A 27,325-nucleotide genomic window follows, 5' to 3' on the forward strand; every position below is an offset into this window, starting at 1 on the left:
CCTACTTTTTGTTTTCTATCTCTGAGCCAGTTTCTAATCCATGACATTACTTCACCTCTTAGTACTACTTAGTTTGTCAAAGACTTTAAAAGTCTAAATAAAATGTGTTAACTCGTTCTCCTTTTTCCACTATTCTGTTGACTCATTTGCACATGTTTGCAAAAGTAATTATATATCAACCTATTTTGCATCTATGAATGTCTATTTGTGTTCCCAAATGCAGATTTTGCACACACAAAGTGATGTACGTATCTTTTTGTACATCTAAATAGATCTAGAGGCCATTTTTAAAAAAAACCTGGCCCATAATGTCCAGTAAATGCCAATTGGCTATGGTTTTTCAAAATACTTATCCACAATGCTATTAACACTTATTTCATATTATTAAAGCTTATTTGAGATTTAGATGCTCTAGATTAAGCTATTTTAAATGAAAAATTAAATGGTGAAAGCCACCATGACTAAAGTTAATGCTTTTGCTATTTTAATGTGTGGCCACGTGAAATCTGTTAAAGAAAAATATTTACTACATGAGAAGGTTTGAATATTCACTGGATTCAATGGCATTTTGTCACAGCAGCCTTTAACTTTTATGTAAAAAGCTGTAGAAGGTTTTCATCATTTCTCAAAAAGAAAAGGAGTACTTGTGGCACCTTAGCAACTAACCAATTTATTTGAGCATAAGCTTTCGTGAGCTACAGCTCACTTCATCGGATGCATACTGTGGAAAGTGTAGAAGATCTTTTTATATACACACAAAGCATGAAAAAAACCTCCTCCCACCCCACTCTCCTGCTGCTAATAGCTTATCTAAAGTGATCACACTCCTTACAATGTGTATGATAATCAAGTTGGGCCATTTCCAGCACAAATCCAGGTTTTCTCTCCCCCCACACACACAAACCCACTCTCCTGCATCATTTCTGATTACATTTGTAAATGAAAATTACATTTTTCATTAAATTAAAAATAACAGTGTCTGCCTCTGATTTTGGGTTTCCTACTTCAGAAACATGATTTTCAGAGGTGATGAGCACACCCACAACTCTCAGGGCTTGTCTACACCAGGGATTTTTGCAGTTACCACAGTTAAAATGCCCAGTGTATATGCAGTGCACTGGTGTGACTTACCTCAGTTTCAAATGGGGCTTTATATGGGTGCAAAAAATCTCTAATGGAAACAAAAAGGGGTTGGCACCCCAGAAAAAACATGCCTCAGGTTTCTTAAATTGGGCAACCAAAATTAAAAGCCAGGGTGAAAATTTTGAGAAAATTGCTATGGTTTGGGGTAAGCAGCAAGTACCCTGCGAGAACAATTTCAGAGATGGGGCAAATGAGACAGCAAGCTTTAAAAGGAAAGCTCCTGAGTGAATGGAGCAGAAAAGATTTTAGGAAAATAGGGGCTTCAGGGAAGACTGGGGAGCAGGAGAAAAAGTAATGATGCTAGAGCAGGGAGGAGGTAGAAAACAGAGGGTGGTTGGGTAACAGAGCAGCAGCAGAATAGGCTATCAAGGGAATAATTATGTCAGCAGGCAGGAGACCTGCTGATTCATGGAAGGAAAGCTCTGTAAATGACAATACACAAAATACAAGTTAGGAATTGTGAATAAAGGCACAGTGTTCTCAAATCACCTCAGGTGGCTTTTATGATTACCATGGTGTTTTCAAAATTCCACACTGAACAGTATATATAGCCAAGAAGTCACAACAAAGGATTTATGGTATTATCTATAGCTCAGGAGCGTTATGAGCAGGGACTCTTGTGACCCAAATTCACTATTCGTATAAGCAGCTATAACTCCATTTTTAGGGATAAGTTCAGAAAAAAATTCTCCCTGTAAAATCCACATTTCAATATAATAGTTAAATCTAAAAAAATAATTTAAAAAAATCCCCACACTACCCACGGGCTTTTGTTGCTGCAGTAGTCAATGGAATTTAGAGATGCTCACAACTTTGCAGGATTGGGCAACAACATACGATAATCAACTGTTAAGTCCCTGAGCCCAAAGCCATTTTTAAACGAGATCATAGATGTAATACATTATTTATCTGTATGGATTAACAATACTTATCTCCCAAGTGACAGAAAAAAAGTAAAACCAGATTAAATCTGGGCACTGTCACCAGTAAACAATGAAAATCACTGTAGTAGTAAAATGACCAACACGTCTTCAAAATGATTATAAACTTATTGTGAAGAAAGTCTTCAAAGTAAAATGTTTATTTTCCTTTAGCTATTTTTCTCAATGAAATCATTTAGCACCTTGGAAATGTAATTCACTTGGTGCTGATAATCCCATCTCCAACATCTGTTTCAATCACTGCACCGTAAACCAACACATATTGCTTACAATTTATGCAATCAACTAAAAGCAGTAAAGTATGCAATATACTTTGTTGTTTAATGGTTTGACCTTTTCGGTAAACAATATTTTTGTTTATGGTTTAGTACATTATCACTAAGAAAGAGAAAGAGAGGACATAGATTTTGTATACCTATATAAATGTTGTTAAATTTTTTATATGGGAAGTCAAGGATCATTGTGCTTTAAGTGGTGTTTCAGAAGCCTCAGGGGAATTCTCATCCAGGTACTTAGAACAGTCTCACAGAAATGCACTTTGACACACAAAATAATATAGGATACATTATAAAACTGAATGAAATTGCTTCCTTTTTCAGTTCAACGAATATGCCAAATAAGCACTTTCAAATTTTTCTGTAGGCACCAGTTAAACTTTCATCTACTATCAAACAAGCAGCAATATAGGACAAATCATGGACCCAGTAAAGTCAAAGGCAAAACTTCTATTGATATCAATGGGACCAGGAGACCTCAAGTCAGCAACTGCTAAAAAAGTGCAAGATCTGAGACTATGGCTACACTACAACTTAAATCAATGTAAATTATGTTGCTCAAGGGTGTGAATTAGCCACCCCCATGAGTGACATAACTTATGCTGATTTAAGTTCTGGTGTGGACAGTGCTACATCGGTGGGAGAGCTACTCCTGCCAACATAGCTACTACTGCTCACAGGGGCTGGAGTACTTAAGCCAACAGGGGGGCTCTCTCTGACCAACCTGATTGACTTCTATGATGATATAACTGGCTCTATGAATATGGGGAAATCGGTGGACATGATATATCTTGACTTTAGCAAAGCTTTTGATACAGTCTCCCACAGTATTCTTGGCAGCGAGTTAAAGAAGTATGGATTGGATGAATGGGCTATAAAGGTAGATAGAAAGCTGGCTAGATCGTCGGGCTCACCAGGTAGTGATCAACCACTCAATGTCTAGTTGGCAGCCAGTATCAAGTGGAGTGCCCCGGGGGTCAGTCCTGGGGCCGGTTTTGTTCAACATCTTCATTAATTATCTGGAGGATGGGATGGATTGCACCCTCAGCAAGTTTGCGGATGACACTAAGCTGGGGGGAGAGGTAGACACACTGGAGTGTAGGCACAGAGTCCAGAGTGACCCAGACAAATTGGAGGATTGGGCCAAAAGAAATCTGATGAGGTTCAACAAGGACAAGTGCAGAGTCCTGCACTTAGGACGGAAAAATCCCATGCACTGCCACAGGCTGGGGACCGACTGGCTAAGTGGTAGTTCTGCAGAAAAGGGCCTGGGGATTACAGTGGACGAGAAGCTGGATATGAGTCAACAGTGTGCCCTTGGTGCCAAGAAGGCTAATGGCACATTGGGCTGCATTAGTAGGAGCATTGCCAACAGATTGAGGGAAGTGATTATTCCCCTCTATTCAGCATTGGTGAGGCCACACCAGGAGTATCACGTCCAGCTTTGGAGCCCCCACTACAGAAAGAATGTGGACAAATTGGAGAAAGTCTAGTGGAAGACAATGAAAATGATTAGGGGGCTGGGCACAAGATTTATGAGGAGAGGCTGAGGGAACTGGGTTTATTTAGTCTGCAGAAGAGAAGAGTGAGGGGGGGATTTGATAGCAGACTTCACCTACCTGAAAGGGGGTTCCAAAGAGGATAGAACTAGACTGTTCTCGGTGGTGGCAGATGACAGAACAAGAGCAATGGTCTCAAGTTGCAATGGGGGAGGGGAGTTCCAGGTTGGATACGAGGAAAAACTATTTCACTAAGAAGGTGGTGAAGCACTGGAATGGGTTACCTAGGGAGGTGGTGGAATCTCCATCCTTAAAGGTTTTTAAGTCCCGGCTTGACAAAGGCCTGGCTTTGATGATTTAGTTGGGGTTGGTCCTGCTTTGAGCAGGGGTTGGACTAGATAACCTCCTGAGGTCTCTTCAAACCCTAATCTTCTAAGATTCTATGACATCCTGGTAAAACTCCCATCAATCTCAATGAGACCAAGATTTCGCCCCTAGAAACTACTGTTTATAGAAAAAGTAAGGGTCTGACCCACTTCCAGTCCAGGTCAATGGAAAGATTCCTATTCACTTTAGTGAGCTCAGGCTTTAATGTAGTATTGTAACAATGTCATACTGACAGCAATAATGACTTTTATAAATGGGCATTGATTTGGGATTAATGAACAGAAGTCTTTGCCCCTCAACCACTATTACATTTCACATGAATACTTGCAAAGTACAAATAAACCCCAATATGTTGTGTTTTTCCCCCTTAGGCTTGTGTTGTGATCTTCCATTAACTTCACTGAGAGCAACATTTGAAGTTTGGATGTAAAATAAACAAATAAAAGATTCAAATGCTCCCCAAACACAGAGACATCATAAAATTCTAAAACTAAAAACACCAGTGCTTCACTCTTGTGATTTATGTCATCATAAGAGCCAGCAATATCTCAGTGCAATTTGCAGGCAGGATCCAGGGAAGCAAATCTTATGAATCTTATTCACAATTCCTTCAGCTGTGATTCTGAAAATGTAAAATACTGCTGTGTTTAAATGCCAAAGATATTTCTTCAAAGAACATAGGGCCTGGTTAAAATGTGAATGAATGTACTGGCATTAATAAAGGGAAAGATGGTCAGATTTATTTTGTAACTGAAGACTAAATTATAACAACGTTCAAAACCTAAAATCTCATTGTCAGAAGGTAGGTGGTCCCTGTGAGTACACCAGGCCCAGCTCCAATGTCAGAGTAGGTGAGACCTATTGAGCAAATTAAATGAGGCAGGCTACACAGGCCTGTCAGAGGGCAGGAAGAGGAGAAATGACTGGGGCAAGCTGTGCCTGGGGAGAGGAAACACAGAGGAGTGGAGCTAACTCTGGTGGTGGATCCCTGGAACAAGGGTGCAGATGCTGAGGGGGGTAGCATTGGGGCCAGTGTTCCAGAAGGGAGCAGAGCTAATTGGCTGTGAGAAGGGAAGCTGATTGGAACTTGGAAGCTTCAAGAAACAGGATTACCAGAGACCCCTCGGAGGAGAGGTTATGACAACCTAGGACAAAGGGTGAACTGAGGAATTACTTTTGTCTATTATGTGCTTATGTTTGGACAAATAAATCCGCTTAAAGGAGACTGGGCATGGCAATAAGTGCTTGTTAAGATGGGGAGAAGCCCTGCCATCTCCCATATACTGGAGAACACAGGCTCCTGGAGCAGCCCCTGATAGAAAGGGAGAAAGAGGTAGATCTTTGGTGCTCAGTGAAGAGTGGGAAAACAGAGGCAGCATGCACAGAACAACCTTTGGCCACAAGGGGGTGCTTGGGTGATGGCCACTGTATTACATTAATACAGTTATTGAGAGCAATTCACCTTTTTAAAACCTAGAAGAAACAAAATGGAACATTACATAGTACAAATTAAAGGAGGGTAATCTAACTAACACCAGCCAACATGGATTTATGGAAATTAGATCTTGTTAAACTAATTTGATAGCTTCTTTTGATGACACAAGTTTGGCTGATTAAGGTAGAAGGACTGATATAATGTACTTAGAACTCTGTAAGGCATTTCACTTGGTGCCACATGACATTTTGATTCAGAAACTTGAACAATACGTACAAGATCAACATGGCACACATTAAATGGATAAAAGCTGGCTCACAAGTCACAAAATACACTTGTAAATGGAAACAATCATTAAGCAGATGTATTTCTACTGATCCCAAAGGGATCAGCTCTTAGTCCTACTCTATTTAACATTTTTATCAGTGGCCTGGAAAAAATATAAAATCATCATAGATGATATAGAGATTGGCATGGTAAATAACGAAGAGGACAGGTCACTTGATACAGAGCAATCTGGGATTGCTTGGTAAGTGGGAGCAAGCAAAGAATATGCATTTTGATCTGGACAAAGATAAAGTCATACTTCTATGAACAAAGAATTCATGCCAGACTTGCAGAATGGGGAATTCTATCTTGAGAAGCAGTGACTCTGAAAAGGACTTTGAGATCATGGTGGATAATAAGCTGAATATGAACTCCCAGTGCAAAGCTGTGGTCAAAAGGGCTACTGAGATCCTTAGATGTATAAACAGGAGAATATGAAGTATGCATAGGGAGGTTGTATTACGTCTCTATTTGACACTGGTATGACTTCTACTGGAATTCTGTGTCCAGTTCTGGTGTCCACACTGCAAGAAGGATGTTGATAAATTAGAGAAAGCTCATAGAAGAGCCATGAGAATAATAAAGGATTAAAACATGTCTTGTAGAGAAAGACACAAGGAGCTTAAATCTCTTTCATTAACAAAGAGAAGGTTAAGGGGTGACTGAATACAATCTATAAGTACCTATATAGAGAATAGAAATTTGGTAAGAGGGCTTTTCAATCTAGCAGACAAGGGCATAGCGAGCAGACCGAGGGACGTGATCGTCCCCCTCTATTCGACATTGGTGAGGCCTCATCTGGAGTACTGGACATCTGGGTCCAGTTTTGGGCCCCACACTACAAGAAGGATGTGGATAAACTGGAGAGAGTCCAGCAAAGGGCAACAAAAATTATTAGGGGTCTGGAACACATGACTTATGAGGAGAGGCTGAAGGAACTGGGATTGTTTAGTCTGCAGAAGAGAAGAATGAGGGGGGATTTGATAGCTGCTTTCAACTACCTGAGAGGTGGTTCCAGAGAGGATGGTTCTAGACTATTCTCAGTGGTAGAAGAGGACAGGACAATGAGTAATGGTCTCAAGTTGCAGTGGGGGAGGTTTAGGTTGGATATTAGGAAAAACTTTTTCACTAGGAGGGTGGTGAAACACTGAAATGCGTTACCTAGGGAGGTGGTAGAATCTCCTTCCCTAGAAGTTTTGAAGGTCAGGCTTGACAAAGCCCTGGCTGGGATGATTTAATTGGGGATTGGTCCTGCTTTGAGCAGGGGGTTGGACTAGATGACCTCCTGAGGTCCCTTCCAACCCTGATATTCTATGATTCTATGTATACCAAGAGCCAATGGCTGGAAGTTGAAGCTAGACAAAGTCAGACTAGAAATAAGGCACAAAATTTTTAACAGTGAGGGTAATTAACCATTGGAACTGCATACCAAGAATTGTGGTGGATTCTCCATCACTGGCACTTTTTAAATCAAGACTGGATGTTTTTTCTAAAATATATGCTCTAGTCCATAAGAAATTCAGGGAGGACTTATGGCCTGTGTTATACAACAGGTCAGACTAGATGAGCACAATGGTCCCAATTGGGCTTTAGAATCTATATGAGATCACAAATAAAATCTCAGATTTTGTCTTACTATACACCAAGAAGCATTGGCACCAGTAATCATATTTCTGCACAGTAGATATGTTTAATGATACAAACTTTAAAAATAAAAATTGAGCCACTTGAAGTCAGTTTATCCAAAAAAAGTACAACACGATTCCAAAACATGCTAACGTATGTTGGGGTGTATAATAGTTAACCCTAGTGAACATTAATCTTTAAAGCAATGATGGGAGGGAGGAAGTATTTGGTAAGATTGTTTTTTAGGTGGGTGTTATATAAGTTTGCCTCTAAAGATGAGCGTGGGATGAATTACTTTACAAAATGGCATTATGAAAGCATAACTCAAACTAGCCAGCTAGGGTTTTGACTCTGCAAGGGTCTAGTAAAACTGATTGGATTGGGAATCATAAGCAAATTGTTACAAAAATATAGCAAAAGACTTTAGACCAATCACACCTGAAGGGCTTGATTCTCATTTACATTAAGGCCTCTTTACATCACTCTGGCATTAAACTGGACCTTAAAGTGTGTGTGAATTACACACACACCCTTTACACTGTAAGACTGGCACAAAGGGACCTTGCTATAAAAGAGTAGCCGGCCCAAAGTGTAACTATACTAGATAGAGCAAGGCCAGATCCTCAACCTCTCGCTATCAGTACAAAACAGCTGTGATGCTGCAGGATCTGACCCCTCGTGATTCCCTATGCACATGGGAATTCTCAGGTGGTGTAGCACCAGTGCTTGGGGGAGGGAGCATGAGAAAGGGGCAAACTTTGATGCATCTTCAACTCATTGAGCCCCAGCTGCTAGAACAACTGGGGCTACATGCAGCCAGGCATAGGTTAAAGCAGCTTTTAGGGGACTGGCCTGTCTTTCAAGTAGACCCAGGATTGGGGGGCAGCAAAGACGGTTTGAAGCCAACTTTGCCCTACCAGGTGACTCCTCAAGTCTCGCCCTGAGCACAACTCACCCACACAGGAGGATCTGGCCCAGCAACTCTCCTTGGATTTACACTAGTGTAATGGAGAGAAGAATCTGGCCCAGTATTTACACCAGAACCAACAGTCATGTGGTCCTGTGTGAGGCACCCAGGAGTGGACTATAGCACACAGTCTGAAATCACTTAACTGCTTCACAAGTGCTGTAGGTGAAGACTCAAGAGTGGGGATATACTATAAAGACTTACCTGTAGAGAACTGGTATACCTTTGCACATGTCAACGCCCATATCCATCTGAGTTGCATGTGTGCAAAAGTTTTTGATTCAGGGCAGTCTTAGAAATTTTTCATTCATGGTTTACACGACACCTTTATAATAATATTAGTGACTAGTTGCCAATACAAATTTCAAGAAGGTTTTAGCAGCTTGTCTTCTCATAGGGAAAAAAACTTGGCTTTTGGCTTTTAAATTGTCTTTCATTTTGTTTTGTTTTGTTTTTAAATGAAGCTTATGATCTGACATAGGATTGCAAAACCTTGTTTGAAATATGTTCCCATAAGAAATATTCCCACTTGGAATGTGCAATATTTGTCTCTCTCTCTCATCACAGACTACAAAAATTTGTTTGGTGGTTTGAATGGGTTTTTAGTTACTGTATGCTATTTACCTTCTAAGTGCCATTAACAATAACGGAAGTTAAACATTAAAAATTCCAAATGTCTTTTTAATTGTTATTTAGTGAATGCTGCTATGACTTTGTATGTTTGGTGATAAATTAAAAGAAAAAGACATTTGGTGACAATATACTTGTTCAGTGCTTCACATCCCATGTTTTATTGTTGTTATTGATTTCTAATGCAGTTTTATTTTATACTCTACAGTCTGCGAGGTGACTTTGAGCCTTGTTTCAAAATACCTTTCTTGTTCCAGTTATCCTCATCTCTTACGAGCAATGTTCTCTGCATATCTATCTTAAGTACTTATTGTGACAGATGGACAATATTCTGCAATATACTGAACAAACTGTATCTAATTAAGATAAACTTTACTGAGTTAAGTTAAAACTTATTGAATTAGAGTTAACACCTCTGGGAGAATTGTATTAAACATGCAATGGCGTATGTGTTATTATGGAATTGTATGTACCCTCTCTAGTGGGAGGATGGTAATGAACTTTCTCAGTTATCAGCCTGCGGAGACACAAATATTCTAGTTCAAACTGGATTCTCTCAGGCTTTGGATAAAAAGCCAGAGTTTAGGCTGACCTAAGGCCTACTTCCTGATCCAGCAAATAGACTGAACCTCTGGTCCATGAAGGGCCCCAATTCTTAGAGAAGGATTTCAAGGTCTTGGCAAGCTGAGGCCCTATAATATTGGGTGCCAATTCTGAGCTGAAGCTCTGATGAACTTGTAACCACAAGGATGCCCCTAGGGTAGTGTATTAAAAGACTGCACTTGCCAGAGCCCATGTGAGAGTTAGGATGAGCTCTGGTAAGCTTATTAGCATGCATGTAGGTTCTTTTATTGTTTTTATGTTTTCTCTGTAATGCTTTGTACCTTAAGAATAAAGTAGGCTTGCTTAGAGAGAGCTGTGTAATAGTATATATCTGTAGCAATTACACTGTTACCTGTCTCTGAACAGAAAGCAGGCAGGTGTCCTAGGGCAACCTATCTGTGCTGGGAATGACACAATGAAGGCAGGGAACTGTCCATCCTGGGAATACTGTAGTCAGAAGAGAGATGGACATGTGTCTCCACCCAAGAGAGGGAACAGCTGGGGAGCTGAAAGCCAAGAGTGGGTGCCCTTGATGAACTACTGAGGGAAATACAGGTGCAGCTGCCCTGAATTGTGACCCTTAGATAGACCCCATTACTGTAATATCTGAGCACTTCACAATCTTAAATGTATTTGTTTTCATACCACCTCACTGAGGTAGGGAAGTGCTATAATCCCCATTTTACAAGATGAGGAACTGAGGCACAAACAAGCTAAGTGACTTGTCCAAGGTCACACAGAAAGTCTCTGGTGTAGCAAGGAACTGAACCCAGTCTTCTAAGTCCCAGATCAGCCTCCCTGCTGCTGGCTCATCTTAATCTCATACAGGAGCCCAAGAAAACATTCTGCTTTCCATTACACACAGCAACTCCACTGATTTTAGTATCTTACTCTAGATTTATGGCCAGGATATAACAGAGCCCCACATGAGTGCACAGGTGAGGGGAGAGTGCAAGGATCCTCTCTCCCCTCTCTCTCCTCTTGCACAACCTGCTCAATGACCTGTTATAACTGCCATCCGGGTGCTCAGAGGAATTCAGGGACTGGTCCCTTGGTGCCCCCTGGGAGCACACAATGTCTCAAAGAAGAGGTAATGGCAGAGAAGAGGTATGGCCATATCCCATCACTGTAAATAATCCCCACACTAGTAAATAATAGTGATAATACACATACTACTATAACTTTCAGTTTGTTCAAAACATAGCGACCTTCTGCATGTGGGCTACCATGACCACATAAAGACAAACCCTTCATCTTTATACAGGCTGCCTATAAAATGATGGCTTGCTTCCAAGACAGGCTTTTAAAGCCTCTAATGGAGATGGTGCTGGCTAAAGTAGAGCTCTGCACCCCAAGTCTTGTGACGACCGGTACGTTCACACAACACCCACTGTTGAGATTTTCCACCATTGCATTTTAAGTCAGCAGGCCCCTGTGCTTTTTCTAAGGCCTGGTCTACACTACAGCTGTAAATTGACCTAAATTACACTACTTCAGTTACGTAAGTTACATAATGGAAGTCGACATAACTTAGGTCAACTTACAGCGGTGTCTCCCGCCGACTTACCTTACTCTTGTCAGGCAGATGGAATACAACAGTCGATGGGAGACTGCTTTGCTATCAACCTAGCATGTCTTCACCAGACCTGCTAAATCGACACCACTGTATCAATCATAGCAGTGCCAAGTTAGCTGGTAGTGCAGACATGGCCTAAGATGGGCTGGAGGTGTGAAGCTCACACACTCTGTGCAATCCACCTCATTTAGTCCTTCTCCAGCTTTAAAAAAACACCTATGGCTTTTTTGTTTTGTTTTTTTCTGAGTATGAAAGGTAAATAAAATTCTTACCTTGCAGTTATATGTATACTAAAGAAAATGTGCTGAATGAGGTGTCTCTACTCCCCTTTTCTAAGCTTTCCATGTACTTCCCCTCAGAGAATCCCTCCACATTTTGAACTCTCAGTCACTAATCTTGCTATAGATAATCCTATTTACTGTTCTGTAGAACAATCTTATAGCTGCCCCCTTCCCATCCAATTAATGAGCTTTTTTTAATCCATTCTGTGACAGATTAGCTCCCCATAAACAGATGATACACTTGGCCCAGTTCTTATAAGGCAGATGTATGCGCTTCACAGCAACGGGTCACTTCAGAAAAATTCTGGAAGGAGGCTGGGGAGACAAAGTTGTGTCAGGAACCCCCACTTATGCCTCCCTGCTGAGGCTGTGGCTGCTTGTGGTAGGTTGGTGGGCCCGTTCCATCCTGGAGGAGGACAGACAGGTGGATGGGGTTTATGGTGGGGATCTCACCAATGATTGGCCTAGGGCAGGAATCAGGGCTTTGTCACTCCACATTCAGCTCCAATCCAGGCCACCACTGCAGCTTCCTGACCAGCAGTGCAGAGAGCAGCGGTAGTGCAAGAGGCTACTCAAGACAAGCTGCCTCCCACTTCCTAAAAGGCCTAGCACAGCAGATTGGGTTGAGCCAAATCTGACACCTTAGACAGATGCCCAAAAGTTGGGGGGGAGGGGGAGAGAGCAACCAAGGTTTTGCTGGCTGCCCCACATAGCACATGACACCCTGCTTCACAAGACTAAAAATGCTTCAGACTCAAATATGTTGATTTTCCGATCCAATTTCTTACTTAATGATATCATTACAAACTAACTTGGAAGTATAAATGGTCACATTAACTATTTTAACAGAAATATTCGGCATAAATTAAGAAATACCCATTTCACTAGATGCCAACCAAGCTTCACAAACTTGAAGGAAAAGGAACAAAAAAAACAAGCACACTTAATTGTTATGCATCTCACACATGATTCTGGGTTGATTGCCAGATTTAGATGTGCTCTGAAGTAGGGAAGCCTGGAGCAGCACTGTGATACCACCGCTAACAGTGAATTCTGAGATTTGATTTGATAACACTGAAAAAAACAATAATGACAACAACCATGGAATGAATCCATAGGAGGCAAAGGTATCATAAAACACTGATGCCACTAATGCATTTCTAACTCTTGCCTGAGGGATTGAACCTTTTAAAAACACAGCTAGTTTAGCCTGAAAGCTTTTTCATAAATGCTTTAGCAGGCTAAACAGACAAACTTGAAAGAGACACAGTATTTTATTAAAGCGTACTGTAAAGATATTATTGCAACTAAAAAAAAATTATACAGTGGAAAAAACATTGACTGCACAGAAACCTACATCAAACTTCTGATTTTCAGCCCCAAAGCCTCTATTCATAACATTCAGTTTATTTCATGTAGGAAGGCACATTTATTACATATGAACAAAAATGCATTTTAAAACTGCTCCAGATTCACAATAAACACCATATGCATACAGATTTAAATTCTGAAGTAAATCAACATGTTATAACAAAACATTGCAACATTTTTTCCTCTTTCACTTTCCTGTTCAAAAGACTGGTCAACACCCACACACATTCAGGGCCCTCAATTTTTAGCAACCCTTCACATGCCAGTCCCCATCTGTTTTTGTTTGTATTTTTAAATGTGTGTTTCTAGCCCTTTTTGTTGCAGAGATCACCTTCAAAATATGAAGAAAGCTCCACGGTTGACAGCTGATGGAGTAATTTTTTCTAAAAACCAGTGATTACTCATGAGCCACACTAGAGCCAACAAAGGCTGGCCTTTGGGGCTTTTGAAGCCCATGGCCATCAGTTCCTATTTTTTGATGGAGGGGAAGCAGCCCAAACTGAACTCTACTTTTGTGGGGAAGGGCACCAAGATTTTCACTAGTGGTGAAAGGATTCCACAAACTCCTTCTCAGCTGTTCACAGCTAATCCAGTTCTTCTTCTGAGCTACGAAAATGGTCTCCAGCTACAAGGGGTGGGGCAACAAAGCGGAGGAGCCAGCTTAGCCTGTAGTTGCTGACAAATGATGTGGGGGGTGGAAGAGGCAAAGGAACAGGAGGCCCTGCTTCCCTTTACTCCCAGATTCAACAGTGGCAGCCACTCTGGGAGAGGTGAGGAAGCAATGCAGAGGATAAGGGGAAAGGTGGGTGAACACTTGTGAGAGTAGAGGTTGCCAGGAAGCATCATATGCAGAAGCCAGAAGGGGAGAGGATATTCAGTGTGTAAACATTTGGGGTGGGGAGGAAGAGACAGGGCTGTCGTGGGGGGAAGGGAACAAAGAGAGAAATATAGGAACCTTCAAAAGATTGAGGGGGAGAGATAAAGATGCTGGAATGTGAAGAGACAATGGAATACAGATGAGAGCAAGGGGAAGACACAAGATAATAGGAGGGAGGGTATCAGGGCATGGATGAGAAGGAATGGGGCAAATATAAACAGACAAAATAAAGAAAAGGGAATGGTGATTTTCAAATAGAGAAACACACAAACAAGGGAGAAAGGAAAGATAGTAATGAAAAAACAGAAAAAACAGTAATCAGAAATGCGAAAATGATATGAAGATGTATACAATGAATCTGGAGAGGTACAGAAAGAAAAAGCAGGGGATGAAAAATGGGAGAAGGGAACGAATGCAAGAAAATATCCAAACTGTTAAGCTAGTGAATTTTATTGAATCAATTTATTTTCCTTTATTTTATTTCCCCGATGACCTCTTATTTCTGTTGGGGAATAGAATGGAATCACAATTGTGAATACATATTTCTACCAGTGGCTACTGCACATTATGTATAGTTAATTAACTAGAGAAAAAAATAGAATATAACCCCAAAATCACCAGAATCCATACTAAACCCTTGGGTAACAAGGAAGAAGTAGCCCCAAGACCTCCAGCTTAGCTGGAGAATTGTCTACAATTTTCAGATGATGGTTGTGACGCACAGGTTTTTTTATACTGCTCCCAACACCAAGGCATCTGAGCAAAGGCAGATAAGATCCATGTTTTCTGGAACAGAGGAGACTGAAAGAGGCTTCAAAAATTGCCCCTTCCTACCACCTACTAATTTAAATTAACGTAACCCCAAAAGTTTGTGGGGGCTTGGATGAGACAAAATTATCTCCTTGACACTCCCCAAAATACCAGGGCCAGCAAGAGCTGATGATGCCACCAACACATGCCTGCATCAGCACTGTTTTAGGTATTAGTGAAGAGGAAACTAATCTCTAACTTGTCTTGACAGGCAACTGATTTTCAAATATATTGTTATCATAGAATCATAGAATATCAGGATTGGAAGGGACCACAGGAGGTCAACTAGTCCAACCCCCTGCTCAAAGCAGGACCAATCCCCAATTTTTGCCCCAGATGCCTAAATGGCCCCCTCAAGGATTGAACTCACTACCCTGGATTTAGCAGGCCAATGCTCAAACCCCTGAGCTATCCCTCCCCTCCAAGGGCCAAGTTTCCAAACTGGCTTCCAAAACTCCGTCCACAAATTTTGCATACACAAAATTGACATTCCTCTCCCAAACCCCTCAGAAAAGTTTTTATTTTTCATACATAAAGGTCTGATGCTGCCATAGAAATGTAATATACAAGTTTGGAAATAAAAGCAAGAACTCATTCTAATTATAGTAAAGACAAAATATGTATCATTGTGAATATAACATCTGTTCCTGGGGACATACATTAAAAATACATTTTCCACATTGTTCTGGCATCCTTAGTCCTTCCTTTTATTTGATAAGATTTGTGCATAAGCAAATGCACTTCCAGAAGCCCCTTTGAAACCTTGCATAAAATGTCATATTACAGGCCAAACAGCACTTTCATTTTCATCACTACATGGGGGAAACTGGGGACAGAATTTCATTTACATTATATTACTGGTTTGAGAGAGAATACATTTTTAGATTTTGAAAAACATCGAAGTTCATCTCTTAGGACTGGCTACTCACATTAGGCCAGTTCCAATGCTCATTGAATGCCCTTTAAGGAAAAATAGGTAGCACAATCTGACCCCTGTTTACGGGGAAAAAATGGATCCTATCCTAAAATAAGCTTAATTTCAAATAGTTTAAATATTTAAATGTACAACATATTTCCATAAAGAGTAAACACATAACTTTAATAGAAAGAGCTATTGAAGAAGTTCATAGTAAAATAATGTCCTTATCTTTCCAAATACTATTAATATTTTATTTCTTCTTATTAGACAATCCTCAGGCTGACACTACACCTGAAATCCTGAGCCTACTGAAGTCAATGGGAATTTTTCCATTGGCTTCAATGGAGCCAAGTTTTCACCCTTTGTTATCTGAACATGTGCACCTTTATATGTACATACATATGCACACACATACACACACAATATATGCTACTTCTGTTCTGTAGAAGGTTGATCTTCATGCATTGTATAATGCTTTTAAACAACATAAACTTTCTGTAAACCCTTACTCTTATGATAGAACATAAAAGTCTAAATGAAGTGCTTCAACCTTATCAAATTTAAATGTATCAATAATTTTTGTCAAATTTCTACCATATTGATACGTTCACCTGAAATGTTTCAATTTTGTCAGATGAGAATATTCCAAAATAAATCTGTTGTATCAGAATTAAGTATCAAGTTTAATTTATAAGTTTGCTATTGTTCAATCACTTTCTTTAGTCTGAAATTCACTATGCTAATGTCTTATAATGCTTCTCTTTTCTCAAAAGATGAGGAACTTATCTGCAGAAACATCATTTACACCATTCACCTTAGGCTTTCGACAACTAGCTATAAGTGTTATTAATGGACCTCTAACATAATATATGCAGGGATTAAAAAGCAAATAGCTACCAATTTTCAGTAGCTCTTTGTCCAATGAGCCACAGCAGTTTGCCTGCACACTATCAATTGCAGAATTGCAGACTAAATAATAATATTTATATCTTACAAAACATCTTACGATAAGGTTCTTAATAAGTAGCAATATTTGAAAATATGCCAAAATATACAGAGATATTTGACAAAGCAAGAAAAAACAAATACTATTTCAAATCGACTAGATACATACCAATATTACTTATTACTGGTATTACATTACCACCAAAATAGGCATCCCATTGTGCTAGGCACTTTACAAATACAAAATAAAAGACAGTCAATACTTACTGGTTTAGCATTACATCTAGAATGAATGATGACCCAAATGCATCAACCTGGAAGCTGGCTCGGGCAACATGAGTGGACTGCAACGTTAAAAAGATTGGAATGTGTTAGCAGTCTGCTACATAAAAATGCATCACATAGATTTGAGAACATAATATAGACAAAAATGAAATAAAAGTACTAAGCATCAATACGCCATTAACCCAGGAAAAAATCATACTGTTTAGTGTACAAATATGTTGAATAATGGATTTTTTTACTGTATTATCTGATTTTATTCAAGATGGAGAAGTAGCAGGATAATAAGCCCAAATAAATAAAGGCAATATTCCCTTTAATAAATTTCTACCTTTACAACCTATTGTCAAACTTAGCATCTCTGCAGGTAGGAGTTTTCGATGCAGCATCCTGTACTGGCGTGTTATTTGTCTCATGTTATATCACTGTTGATCCACAGGAACTGCAGGACACAATACCTTTCTTTGGCATTCATATTCTCAACAGAAAGGTAAAAACACCACAAGCCAATCTTCCCTGACTAACCATCTAGATGGCACCTGGATCTGTAGTCAAATCTGTGGAGAACAGCTTGACAGCTGCTAATATGAGGCACGCTAACTTGGTTAAACTGCTTCATTGTGGTCTGGTCTAAACACCCTCAACCCTCACTGAAATTATATGGAGATGGAAGGTACTCAGCACCTTGCAGGATCAAACCCTTGATAGTCTTGATCCATGGAATTTTCACTCCTAAACACATACAGAGGAGTGATAACAGTGTGATAAATTGCTAAACCATACGGTCAGCTACATTTATCATGTGATTTCTGGCCGCCTCACTTACATTCTACCCACTAATCCATCTGTGCCAGAACAACTTCCAACATTCCAAATCCCTGAGCAGCTACAAAGAGCTGCCATTTAAAAAAACCTAAACAAACAATGTGCTAGAGAAGTCTCATTCCTTCTCTCCTAGCCAAATGTATCCTTCCTTCATTACCACCAAAACTGCACTAGTCAAATATTTAGTCCTACTCAATGACATGTATAAGGTCTGATGTCTCACAGCCTACAGAGCTAGAAATGGGAGCCTTCCCCCGCTCTCCATTAGAAAAGGAAAACTCCCAGTTTTCCAATGAGACACAGAGCACATCCTTCTAGTCCTAAAAGTCCCAAGAAACTAAACTGCAAAACTGATTTTTGTTTAAATAAAAAGACCTTTTTAGACCACTTTGGAGGAGTTTTAATTAGTTGCAATTCTTCTTTCCCCCTGAACCCTGTACAATTGGACTTGTAGTAACTAAGTCAAAGGGATTTAATGGCTTTATAGGCCGAGGGATTAAAAAAGTATTATTTTTTTCTTTAAAAAACCCCCATAATACATTTCTGTAAATAAATGCAGTTCAGGCTAGTGCAGAGGTTACCAAGGATTTACTGGCGGTCAGTTGGGATGGCCTGCACAACTCACTCCAAAGGTGTGGAAGCAAAGGCTATTTTTTCATGCTTCTCAATACTGGGGTTGGTCCAGTCCAGTCCAGTAATTTACAGAAGCCTCAAGTTTGTCCTAATTGATAGTCATCTGCCCATTGACCCAAGTGTCTTTCAGCACCTGGAGATTGCACCCTTTCCGCTCAGGAACATCCCTATGCCTGAGATAGTAGAGGCTGTTGTGGCCTAGGAACATATGCCATATCTGTGCCACCCAGGTACCCCGCGTATACAAGTGGAATCCTCACAGAGGCAGATAAGCCAGCTTTGAGACTACTTTGCAGAACAAAGTAGCCAGACCAGAATTGGGCCCAATAGATTTTTACATTTCATAAATGGGGTTGTGATAATAGGAAAGTTAGCCTGTAACACACGTTGCTCCCCTCTACAAGGTGCAGAGGCACGTATCTTCTGCAAAGGGGTCCACGAAAAGAAATGCCTGGGCAGCTATACTGGGCACTGTGAGTGCTCCGTTCACACTGGAATGTCATGTTCTGTTCACACTGGAAGGTCATGTGTTGAGAAAAAGCTGTTCAGTAAGCTCTCAGCATAAAGAGGGAAGGAAGACAGTGAAGTACAGTAGAACACAATTTGAAACCCAATCTGTCATGTTTGTACCGACAAAATAGTGCAACCAGCTCTCAGGCTGGTAAAAGCTTTGAAAAGGAAAAAATAGGGAAGGTGGCCCGAAAAACTACAGAGAAAATCCTCCTGGAAAGGCTTTCTGGCGGATGCTCCCTAGTTAGAGCTGTGGAGAGGAACAAGCCAATCTTCCTTGGCTTTAAGAAGAGGAAAGTTAGTTTAGTCTGTTCAGGGGCTCCCAAGGGTCCATCCTCTTTCGTAGGGAGAAGCTCTCCTCAGTACTATCAGTTGCTAATGATATCATCAGCAAGGTCAGAGCAGCACTAACTGCACTGAGAACAAAAATTCAAGCTGGCTGATGCCCTCAGAAGGGGATTGGTAGGGAAAAAATGGGATCTCCTCCAATGGTAGCTACTCCCAGGGAACTGGAGAAACATCCCCATCAGAAGGAATAACAGAAGGAAACAGAAGGAAAGCTCAGCTGAAGGAAGAGGAAAGGACCAGAGCCCCTGAACCTCCCTATCCAGAAAGTCAACATTATTTTACAAAGAGATTCCTGAAGGATTAAGAAGGGATGAAGACCCGGTAGCCTTGCCTACTCCTTGACTTTGGAATGCAGGGAGACATTACACCTGGTAGAGTTCACAGCACTAGGACTCTCCTATCTTTCCTTGTCTACTTCTCTTGAAGCATTGAACTGCTCCCAAGTTCCCTGTGCTACTCGCACCCACAATGAGCTACCAGGATCAAGTTCTCACTGGCATCACCATATCTTTTCCATGCCTGGAAATATATAGTGGAGACACATTCGCCATCAGTTTCCCTGGTGGAATAGGAAAACATGATAAGTAAAGGGAATTACATCCTTTTGGTCTGCAAGCTTATTTTTTAAAGTACGCTGCATGAGTATTTTGTTGAAGTTCACTAATATGGGAAGTTCAGTGTAAGAGTATTAACACAAATGACAGGGGTTCCCCAAAAATGTAGACACTAAATACAAATTTTAAAAATGGGGTGATTTTTTAAAGTGCTTAGAAGATCAGAAGTACTGCTGAATCCAGCGGAAGTTTGAGAGATAACTCAGATTGGATCTTCTCTTCAAAACGGTCCAGTTTTGGTAATGAAATGTATGTGCATATAAATCCCAGGAATTTAAATCCTGCTTTAGGTGTAAGATCCAATGTAAAATTAACTATGGAGCTGCCAAGGTGCCTCTTTATGGATATCTTTTTATACATACAATTTACATATTTATAGATTTTAAGGCCAAAAGACACAAGATCATTATGATCATTTAGTCTGACTTCTTGCATAACACAGGTTATAGAATGTCATGAGGTGATTCCTCCATCAAGCCTTTTATTTCTCATAGAGCTAGAGCAGATCTTTTAGAAAAAGACATATGATCTTGATGTAAAGACTTCAAGTGACAGAGAATTTATCCCATCCCTGAGTAAATTGTTCCAATGGTTAATTACCTCACTGTTAAAAATATGTAGCTAATTTCTAGTCTGAAATTTGTCTAGTTATGAGATTCTAGGCATTGCATGCATATTTTTATACACACACACACACTTCTACACATACAAGTTACACACAAATATGTATATATAATACACACAGTCTTCATGTTATGACTTATTTATTGAATTACAACCTTTAAAAAATGTGAATTGCTACAATTTTTATAATAATCCCTTTCATGTAAAATTAGTCAATATCAGGAGAGTGGGAGCTATTCTGAAACTTTAAAATTATAGGGTTTTCAGGATATTTAGAATTATTCTGAAGCCTTCGCTGAGTCTGCCTAAAGCAAAATTGTTCAAAACCCCTTCAATTCTCTCTTTGTTATGCAATAGTACTGAAGTGGTGACATAATTTTTAGGTGACTTTGATGTGCCCATATTCTCCATTTTCCAGTGCTATGCTGTGGGGTTACTACTGATGCCTTGCAGTAGTTCCCAGTTTGCATTTTATGTTCAACCCAAGATTCCACCATTTACATCTGTGGTCCCCAAGAATTCTAAGATTGGAACCCAAGGAGTTTAGAGAAGCCCAGATCTGGTACCATGTCCCTCTCTTGCTTGCCATTGCAGCTACTAGCACCCCCTGGATTATCAAAATTATCTGTAGCAAATCAACAAGTTTGCATTCCTTTTTCAGTTCTCAACCAGCAGTATATGCTCCTGATTTGTGTTCCAAATGCCCTCTTTTCCAGCTGGATTTTGCCACCTTTTTTTGGCAATTCCTCCAGCAGAAAATGATGGTCCAAGAACCTATTTATCTGCTAGAGGCCAAAATATGTTCCTCATCTTTTTTTTTTTAATTGTTTGGTTGTTCCATGGAGGCATGTTTGCTAATCTCTCACTTCAGCAAACCAGTCAGTCGTTTTGAACCTGTTTATACACCTGCAACTGCTGTATAAAGATCTATGCTATTAGCTGTTCATTACTATATTATTAAATTCAAAGAGCATTCTAAAGCGCATTTCAAATTCTTAACAATGGACAAACTTTCACAATTGTTAGTTTCTTTGTGGGAGACAAAACTGATTATTCCATATGTCATTACACAATTACATCATCCATGGCTAATTTCATAGTAATGGAATTGCAACTATGAGAGGCATGAGGGTTTGTTGTTTGGAAATTTTTTTTAACTGTTAAGAATACTGTGCCATATTGATCTGGTCTGGAAAATTTCCTCCCCCAAACACGTATCTGAGCTTTGCAATTACTATGCTATTGGACACTAGAGCTGACCCTTGACCACTAGTATTCCCAGACAAAAACTAAAATGATGTTAAGGTAAGAGTAGGTATCGGTAATTTAAAGTAAAACATTACACGGATGTTGCAATTATCCAAAACTCATAAACTTAAAAGAAATCCAAACATGCTGAGACATGGAAATGCAGAGTTTCAATAGCCATTTTGATTATGCTTTTTATAGCATTTTTGTTAACAATACTGTTCAATATGAAACATTTCAAAAAAGTAACCTTTTTTGGCAACAGTTCCTTGGGGTTGTTTTTTTTAAAAGGCCATTTTGGACCAAAATCCTGTTTGTAGAAGAAATGTTGATGAACTCTAAGAGACTCAACAGAAGAAAGATATTTCATTCCGACTGACAGAGTAGACATAGCTTTAACCAGAGGCTGCTCTCTGTAAATTGGTCAAGCACGGGATTGAGGGAGGAATCCTACTTCCAACAGACTGGAAGTAAAGAGGGCTCCCTTACAAGAGCCATCCCTTAGGAAACAGTTTGCTGTAATAAAACAAGGAATATGCAACATTCCAAATTATCAATAAGGAGAAAAGAACAGAAAAAAATCCTCAGTCTGACAATCTGAAGTAAAATCAATTCGGTACTAGATCTGGTCTGGAATTTTTTGTCAAAAAATGTCAATTCATCTAAAGCAGGGGTAGGCAACCTGTGGCACACGTGCCAAAGGTGGCACGTGAGCTGATTTTCAGTGGCACTCACACTGCCTGGGTCCTGGTCACCAGTCTGGGGGACTCTGCATCTTAATTTAATTTTAAGTGAAGCTTCTTAAACATTTTAAAAACCTTATTTACTTTACATGCAAGAATAGTTTAGTTATATATTATAGACCTATAGAAAGAGACCTTCTAAAAACGTTAAAATGTATTAATGCGAAACCTTAAATTAGAGTGAATAAATGAAGACTTGGCACACCAGTTCTGAAGGTTGCCGACCCCTGGTCTAAAGCTAAACTTTTTGCTGGAATGTATCAAGTTCGACAAAACTTTGTCAAGAAAAATTTCTCGAGTTCAGGATGGATTTTTGAGTCAAAAATCAGAAGGAGAGAGACCCACCCCAGAAGAACCAATGGCCTAGTAGTTATGGCACTCATCTGGGACGGGGGAGTCCCTGCTCTACCTGATTCAGACCTGGATCTTCCATATCCCACATAAGTGCCCTAACCACTGTACTCTTGGCTATTCTGGAGTACTTCAGTCAGTCATAATGTGTGCGTGTGTCTGTTTGTCTCTCTTTCACTCCCCCACCCCATCAAAAGACTGTGAAAATCTCTGTTCCATCCTGATGCACAATGGGAAAATTTTTAAAATCTCAAATTCTCATGGGACAGGAAAACCATTTCTCACCCAGCTCTATTCAGTATGCTTCCTAGGCTCAGGATAATACTGAATATTTCTGCAAGATGCATGAAGTAAAAAACTTGCTTCTACATTATTTTTAAACAAGACTACTAATAATCATATTTTGACAATATGAAGTGCTTAGAGAAGAGGTAAAACAGCTAACAAAATTAACTCAGATTCCCAGACACATGACAACAAAAGAACCAAAGGGAAGGAAATCAGTGGATTATTTTATGCCATCTAACTCTCGCAATGGTAACAAGAAAGGCACCTGGAAGGGCTCTTCTCAACCACTGAAGCAAGATAATCAATTATGTCATTCAGTTCTCAAACCAAGCAACTTTCCCAGAAAACTGAAACATTTTTAGCAATCATAGATGTGACACAGCAACATGTGACAACTGAATCATAAAAATGGAGTTCCACTGACACAAAGAAGAAGCACACTATGCAGCATATGAACAAGAGACAGAAGTAGAAAACACCATTATAATGAAAAAAGCATAGTGCTTCCAGCTTTAGAACAATCTAGAAATTCCAGAACCACAAAGCTAATAGCTTGCATGCAAGTAAATTAAAAAAAAAGACAGTATGATTAATCTACCTCTAAACTAGGATGATTGCAGTACAACATATCCCAAAGAATGCTGTCAAATTTGTATGAGTGCATAACATGGAGTTCCTGAGATGGCTCCTCTGTAGACAGTACTGCATGCCATACACAGCTAACGTGGGGTAGTTAACAATTGACTTTATTAAAGATTGTGAAGTTAAAACAACATTCCTATGTGAAATATTACAGGAAGTTTTGACACGAGTGATATTAAACTGAAGGGTCTAAATTAGATTCAGGGTGATGTACAATTAATACAATAGAGTGCAAAAAAGGTACCTTTGGGCTTGTTTACATGAACTTTTAGTTCGGGGCAAGCTGAGCTGTCAGCTAACTAATGCTAACAAGCCATGCCCATTGTGAGTGTGGGCCCTGCTACCGCACACTCATAGGTTTGATCTATGCTGCTCTGAAATGGGAGTAGATCACAATGCACTAGGGAACTGTTAATGTGCTGCAGCAGGGCCCACACTGACAAACGGTGCATGGCAGACTTGCACCATGTACAGTTACACCCTAGCTTCCCCAGAACTAAGTGCTTGCATAGATAAGCACTTACTGTACACAGTAATCTATGTATGGGCCAACGCCTGGTCCTAGTTACATCATACAATCACAGAAATGTAGGGCTGGAAGGGATCTTGAGAGATCATGTACTCCAGCCCACTGAGGCAGGGCCAAGTACCATAATGAATCCAGAATAGATCCAGTGATTTCATTGCTGCAACTGAGACCAGAATTTAGTACAATGTATTCAATCCGGTCACCTCCTCTGAAACTTCACACAGATGACCAGTCTTCAGAGACATGCCTATTTCACTAATAGAAAAATCTCAGAAGAAAAGAATCAGTCTTTTAAATGACATACAACACAAAAAATATAAATAGAATGGGGAGCAGTTGTGGTTCCCTAGGTCACATGGAGTTGGTGGCCACTTTAAATTCTAATATTCACTAAAGTGTTTAGAATCATACAAAACTGAATCTGGTAAAATTATTGGATTCAGATATGATACCACCTGAAGGAAGGTTTCAGAGTGGTAGCCGTGTTAGTCTGTATCAGCAAAAACAACGAGGAGTCCTTGTGGCACCTTAGAGACTAACAAATTAGCTAGCTTATGCCCAAATAAATTTGTTAGTCTCTGAGGTGCCACAAGGACTCCTCATTGTTTTCACCTGAAGGAACTGTCAAATCTCCATCTTGTCCCCACCATTCTTAGCAAGTACCTCTTGAAATACTTGTAGACAACAGTTTACCACTTCTGTAGTCATTCTCTCTCTCTGTTCAAAAGCTCTGTCTTTGGTCACACCTATAGCTATATCAAGATACATATGGCAATTTCTTAAACAGACACCATGCAAAAAATGCAGAAACAAGAGACTGTGTTAGCGCTGTGTAAAGATTTAGTTAGAATATGTGTGGGATGCTCATGACTCCTGAGTGGTAAACATGCCACAAACTTTGCTGAAAAACTAGAAATGAGAAAGGCTATTTAAACGGTTTCTTTCATTTGTTTGCTTTGTTAATACTGGACTATATTTTTGTAACTCTACACCTGCTAGGCTCAGAGGGTGAGAGAAGCATTATCAGCCAGCTCCTCAGCTAGCGGAAAATTGACATAACTCAACTGGCTTCAGCAGAGCTATGGCAATTTACACCAGCTGAAGTTCTGGTCCTGAGTTCTAAAATAGTTTCTCTCCATACAAACATCATGATACCAAGGGACTGTCAGAGCTAGAAGCAAAGGCTGCATGTCCCATTAGAAAGCCAGGAATCTATTCTTTCCAGTAGTAAGAAGGTTTTTTAATTGTTTGTGGTTATTAAATTAGAGGCTGCTAGAATCTGTTCAGTGGGATGAAATAATGAGTCCTGCGGAAGACGGATGAGTGGACAGACTGCTGATGGAGCTGAGTTAATTGCATGATCAATGCTGTTTATCACATGGACATCACTACTGTATGGCAAACATCTAAGTGGAAGTGGTGACAGTTTTTAAGCAGCAGCTCTGACCACTTCACCTAAACTCTGCCTACTCATCCATCTTCTCCAGAACTACTTCTAACATTCCAGACTTCTGAGTAGATTCAGTCACCATTTATAATAAATAAATAAACTCCGAGAAGAGTACTTCCCCCTCCCCAAATGAGAAATTCTCCCCACAACCACCCTAAATTAATGTGGCCCAAGGGCTAGGTGAAGCAATATTCAGTCTTGCACCTGTGACAGGTTTAATTCCAGACTTCTCATGACCCTCCAGAGTTAAAAAGGCAACTTTATATAACCAAAATGGGCAAGTCTCCACTTCCTAATGAGACACCCAGCACTTGCTTCTAGCTTTGGAAAATCCTGAGATATTGGACTTTATATTCATGACAACTTTATGTCTAGAAAAGTTACTTTAGTTTATTGATATAGTTTTTTTAATTTAGTTATAATTTTCATCTCCTTCTGAGACCAATTAGCATAACTTTTGTTGTGGAAAAACTTTTTAGGGGATTTGTTGGAAGAACTTCTGGAAAAGCAGAAGAGCAGGCTAAGGATTCAGGTATGAGAGCAGTGGTGCTTATCTAATCTGCTGGATGACTTTGAATATATCACTGCCATGACCGATAAGGGAAATTCAGTGGATGTTGTACCCTTCGATTTTCCAAAGTGCTTTTGACAAGGTTCCACACCAGAGATAAAGGGCTAAAGCAAAAAATAATGAAATAGAAGATAATATGGTGTGATGAATAAAGTACTAGATTAACAATAGGGAATAAAGCAAAGCCTTGGATGAAGACTTTTCAAGATAGAAATATATTACAAGAGGATTAACCCAGGGTCAGTTTGAGAGCTTCTAGTTATTGTCATAATTATATTAATACAAAATGATTTTGACTCCTATTGAAGATAAGGCTTCTAAAACCGTAGAAGTGGAGGCAGAGCAAACAGGGCCTGATCTTTAAGACTTCAAGGCCAGAAGGGACCATGATCATCTAGTTTGACCTCCTGCACTGGTCACAGAACCTTATGAAGGCACTCCTGTAATAGACCCCTAATCTCTGGCTGGGTTACTGAAGTCCTCAAGTCTTGATTTAAAGATTTCAAGTTACAGAAAATCCACCATTTACTCTAGTTCAGATCAGCAAGTGACCTGTGCCCCAGGCTGCAGAGGAAGATGAAAAACCCTCAGCGTCTCTGCCAATCTGACATGGGGGGAAATTCCTTCCTAACCTGAAATATGGCAATCAGTCAGACCTTGAACATGTGGATAAGACCTACCAGCCAAGCACCTGGGAAAAAATTTTCTGTAGTAACTCAGAGCCCTCCCCATCTAGTGTCCCATCCCCAGCCATTCAAGATATTTGCTAATCGCAGGCATAGATGGGCCATATGCCTTGGTAGGCAACTTTGTCATATCATCCCTTCCATAAACTTATCAAGCTCTACCTGGAAACAAATTAGGTTTGTTTGCCCCCACTGCTCCCCTTGGAAGGCTTTTTCAGAACTTCACTCCTCTGATAGTTAGAAGTCTTCATCTAATTTCAAGCCTAAACTTGTTGATGGCCATTTTATATTCATTTGTTCTTGTTCTTAATTAATCAAAGTTAAAAGAAAAAGTTAAGGGACTTGTGCTTATTCTCGCCGGAGAATAAG

The 27,325-nt window shown here is 39.9% G+C and overlaps 1 protein-coding gene across 6 annotated transcripts in view; it reads right to left on the reverse strand.

The window, feature by feature from the left end:
• The window catches only part of ADAM22 (ADAM metallopeptidase domain 22), a 193,756-nt gene that overhangs the window by 152,416 nt on the left and 14,015 nt on the right, over positions 1 to 27,325 (reverse strand). For all 6 annotated transcript variants that reach the window (XM_084621591.1, XM_084621590.1, XM_084621588.1 and 3 more), the window contains exon 3: positions 16,880 to 16,956. In XM_084621591.1, coding sequence (XP_084477717.1) covers positions 16,880 to 16,956 — 77 coding nt within the window. The remainder of the gene's footprint in view (positions 1 to 16,879; positions 16,957 to 27,325) is intronic.

Source organism: Lepidochelys olivacea (assembly GCF_965140295.1).
Source record: "Lepidochelys olivacea isolate rLepOli2 genome assembly, chromosome: 2".
Lineage (NCBI taxonomy): Eukaryota > Metazoa > Chordata > Testudines > Cheloniidae > Lepidochelys > Lepidochelys olivacea.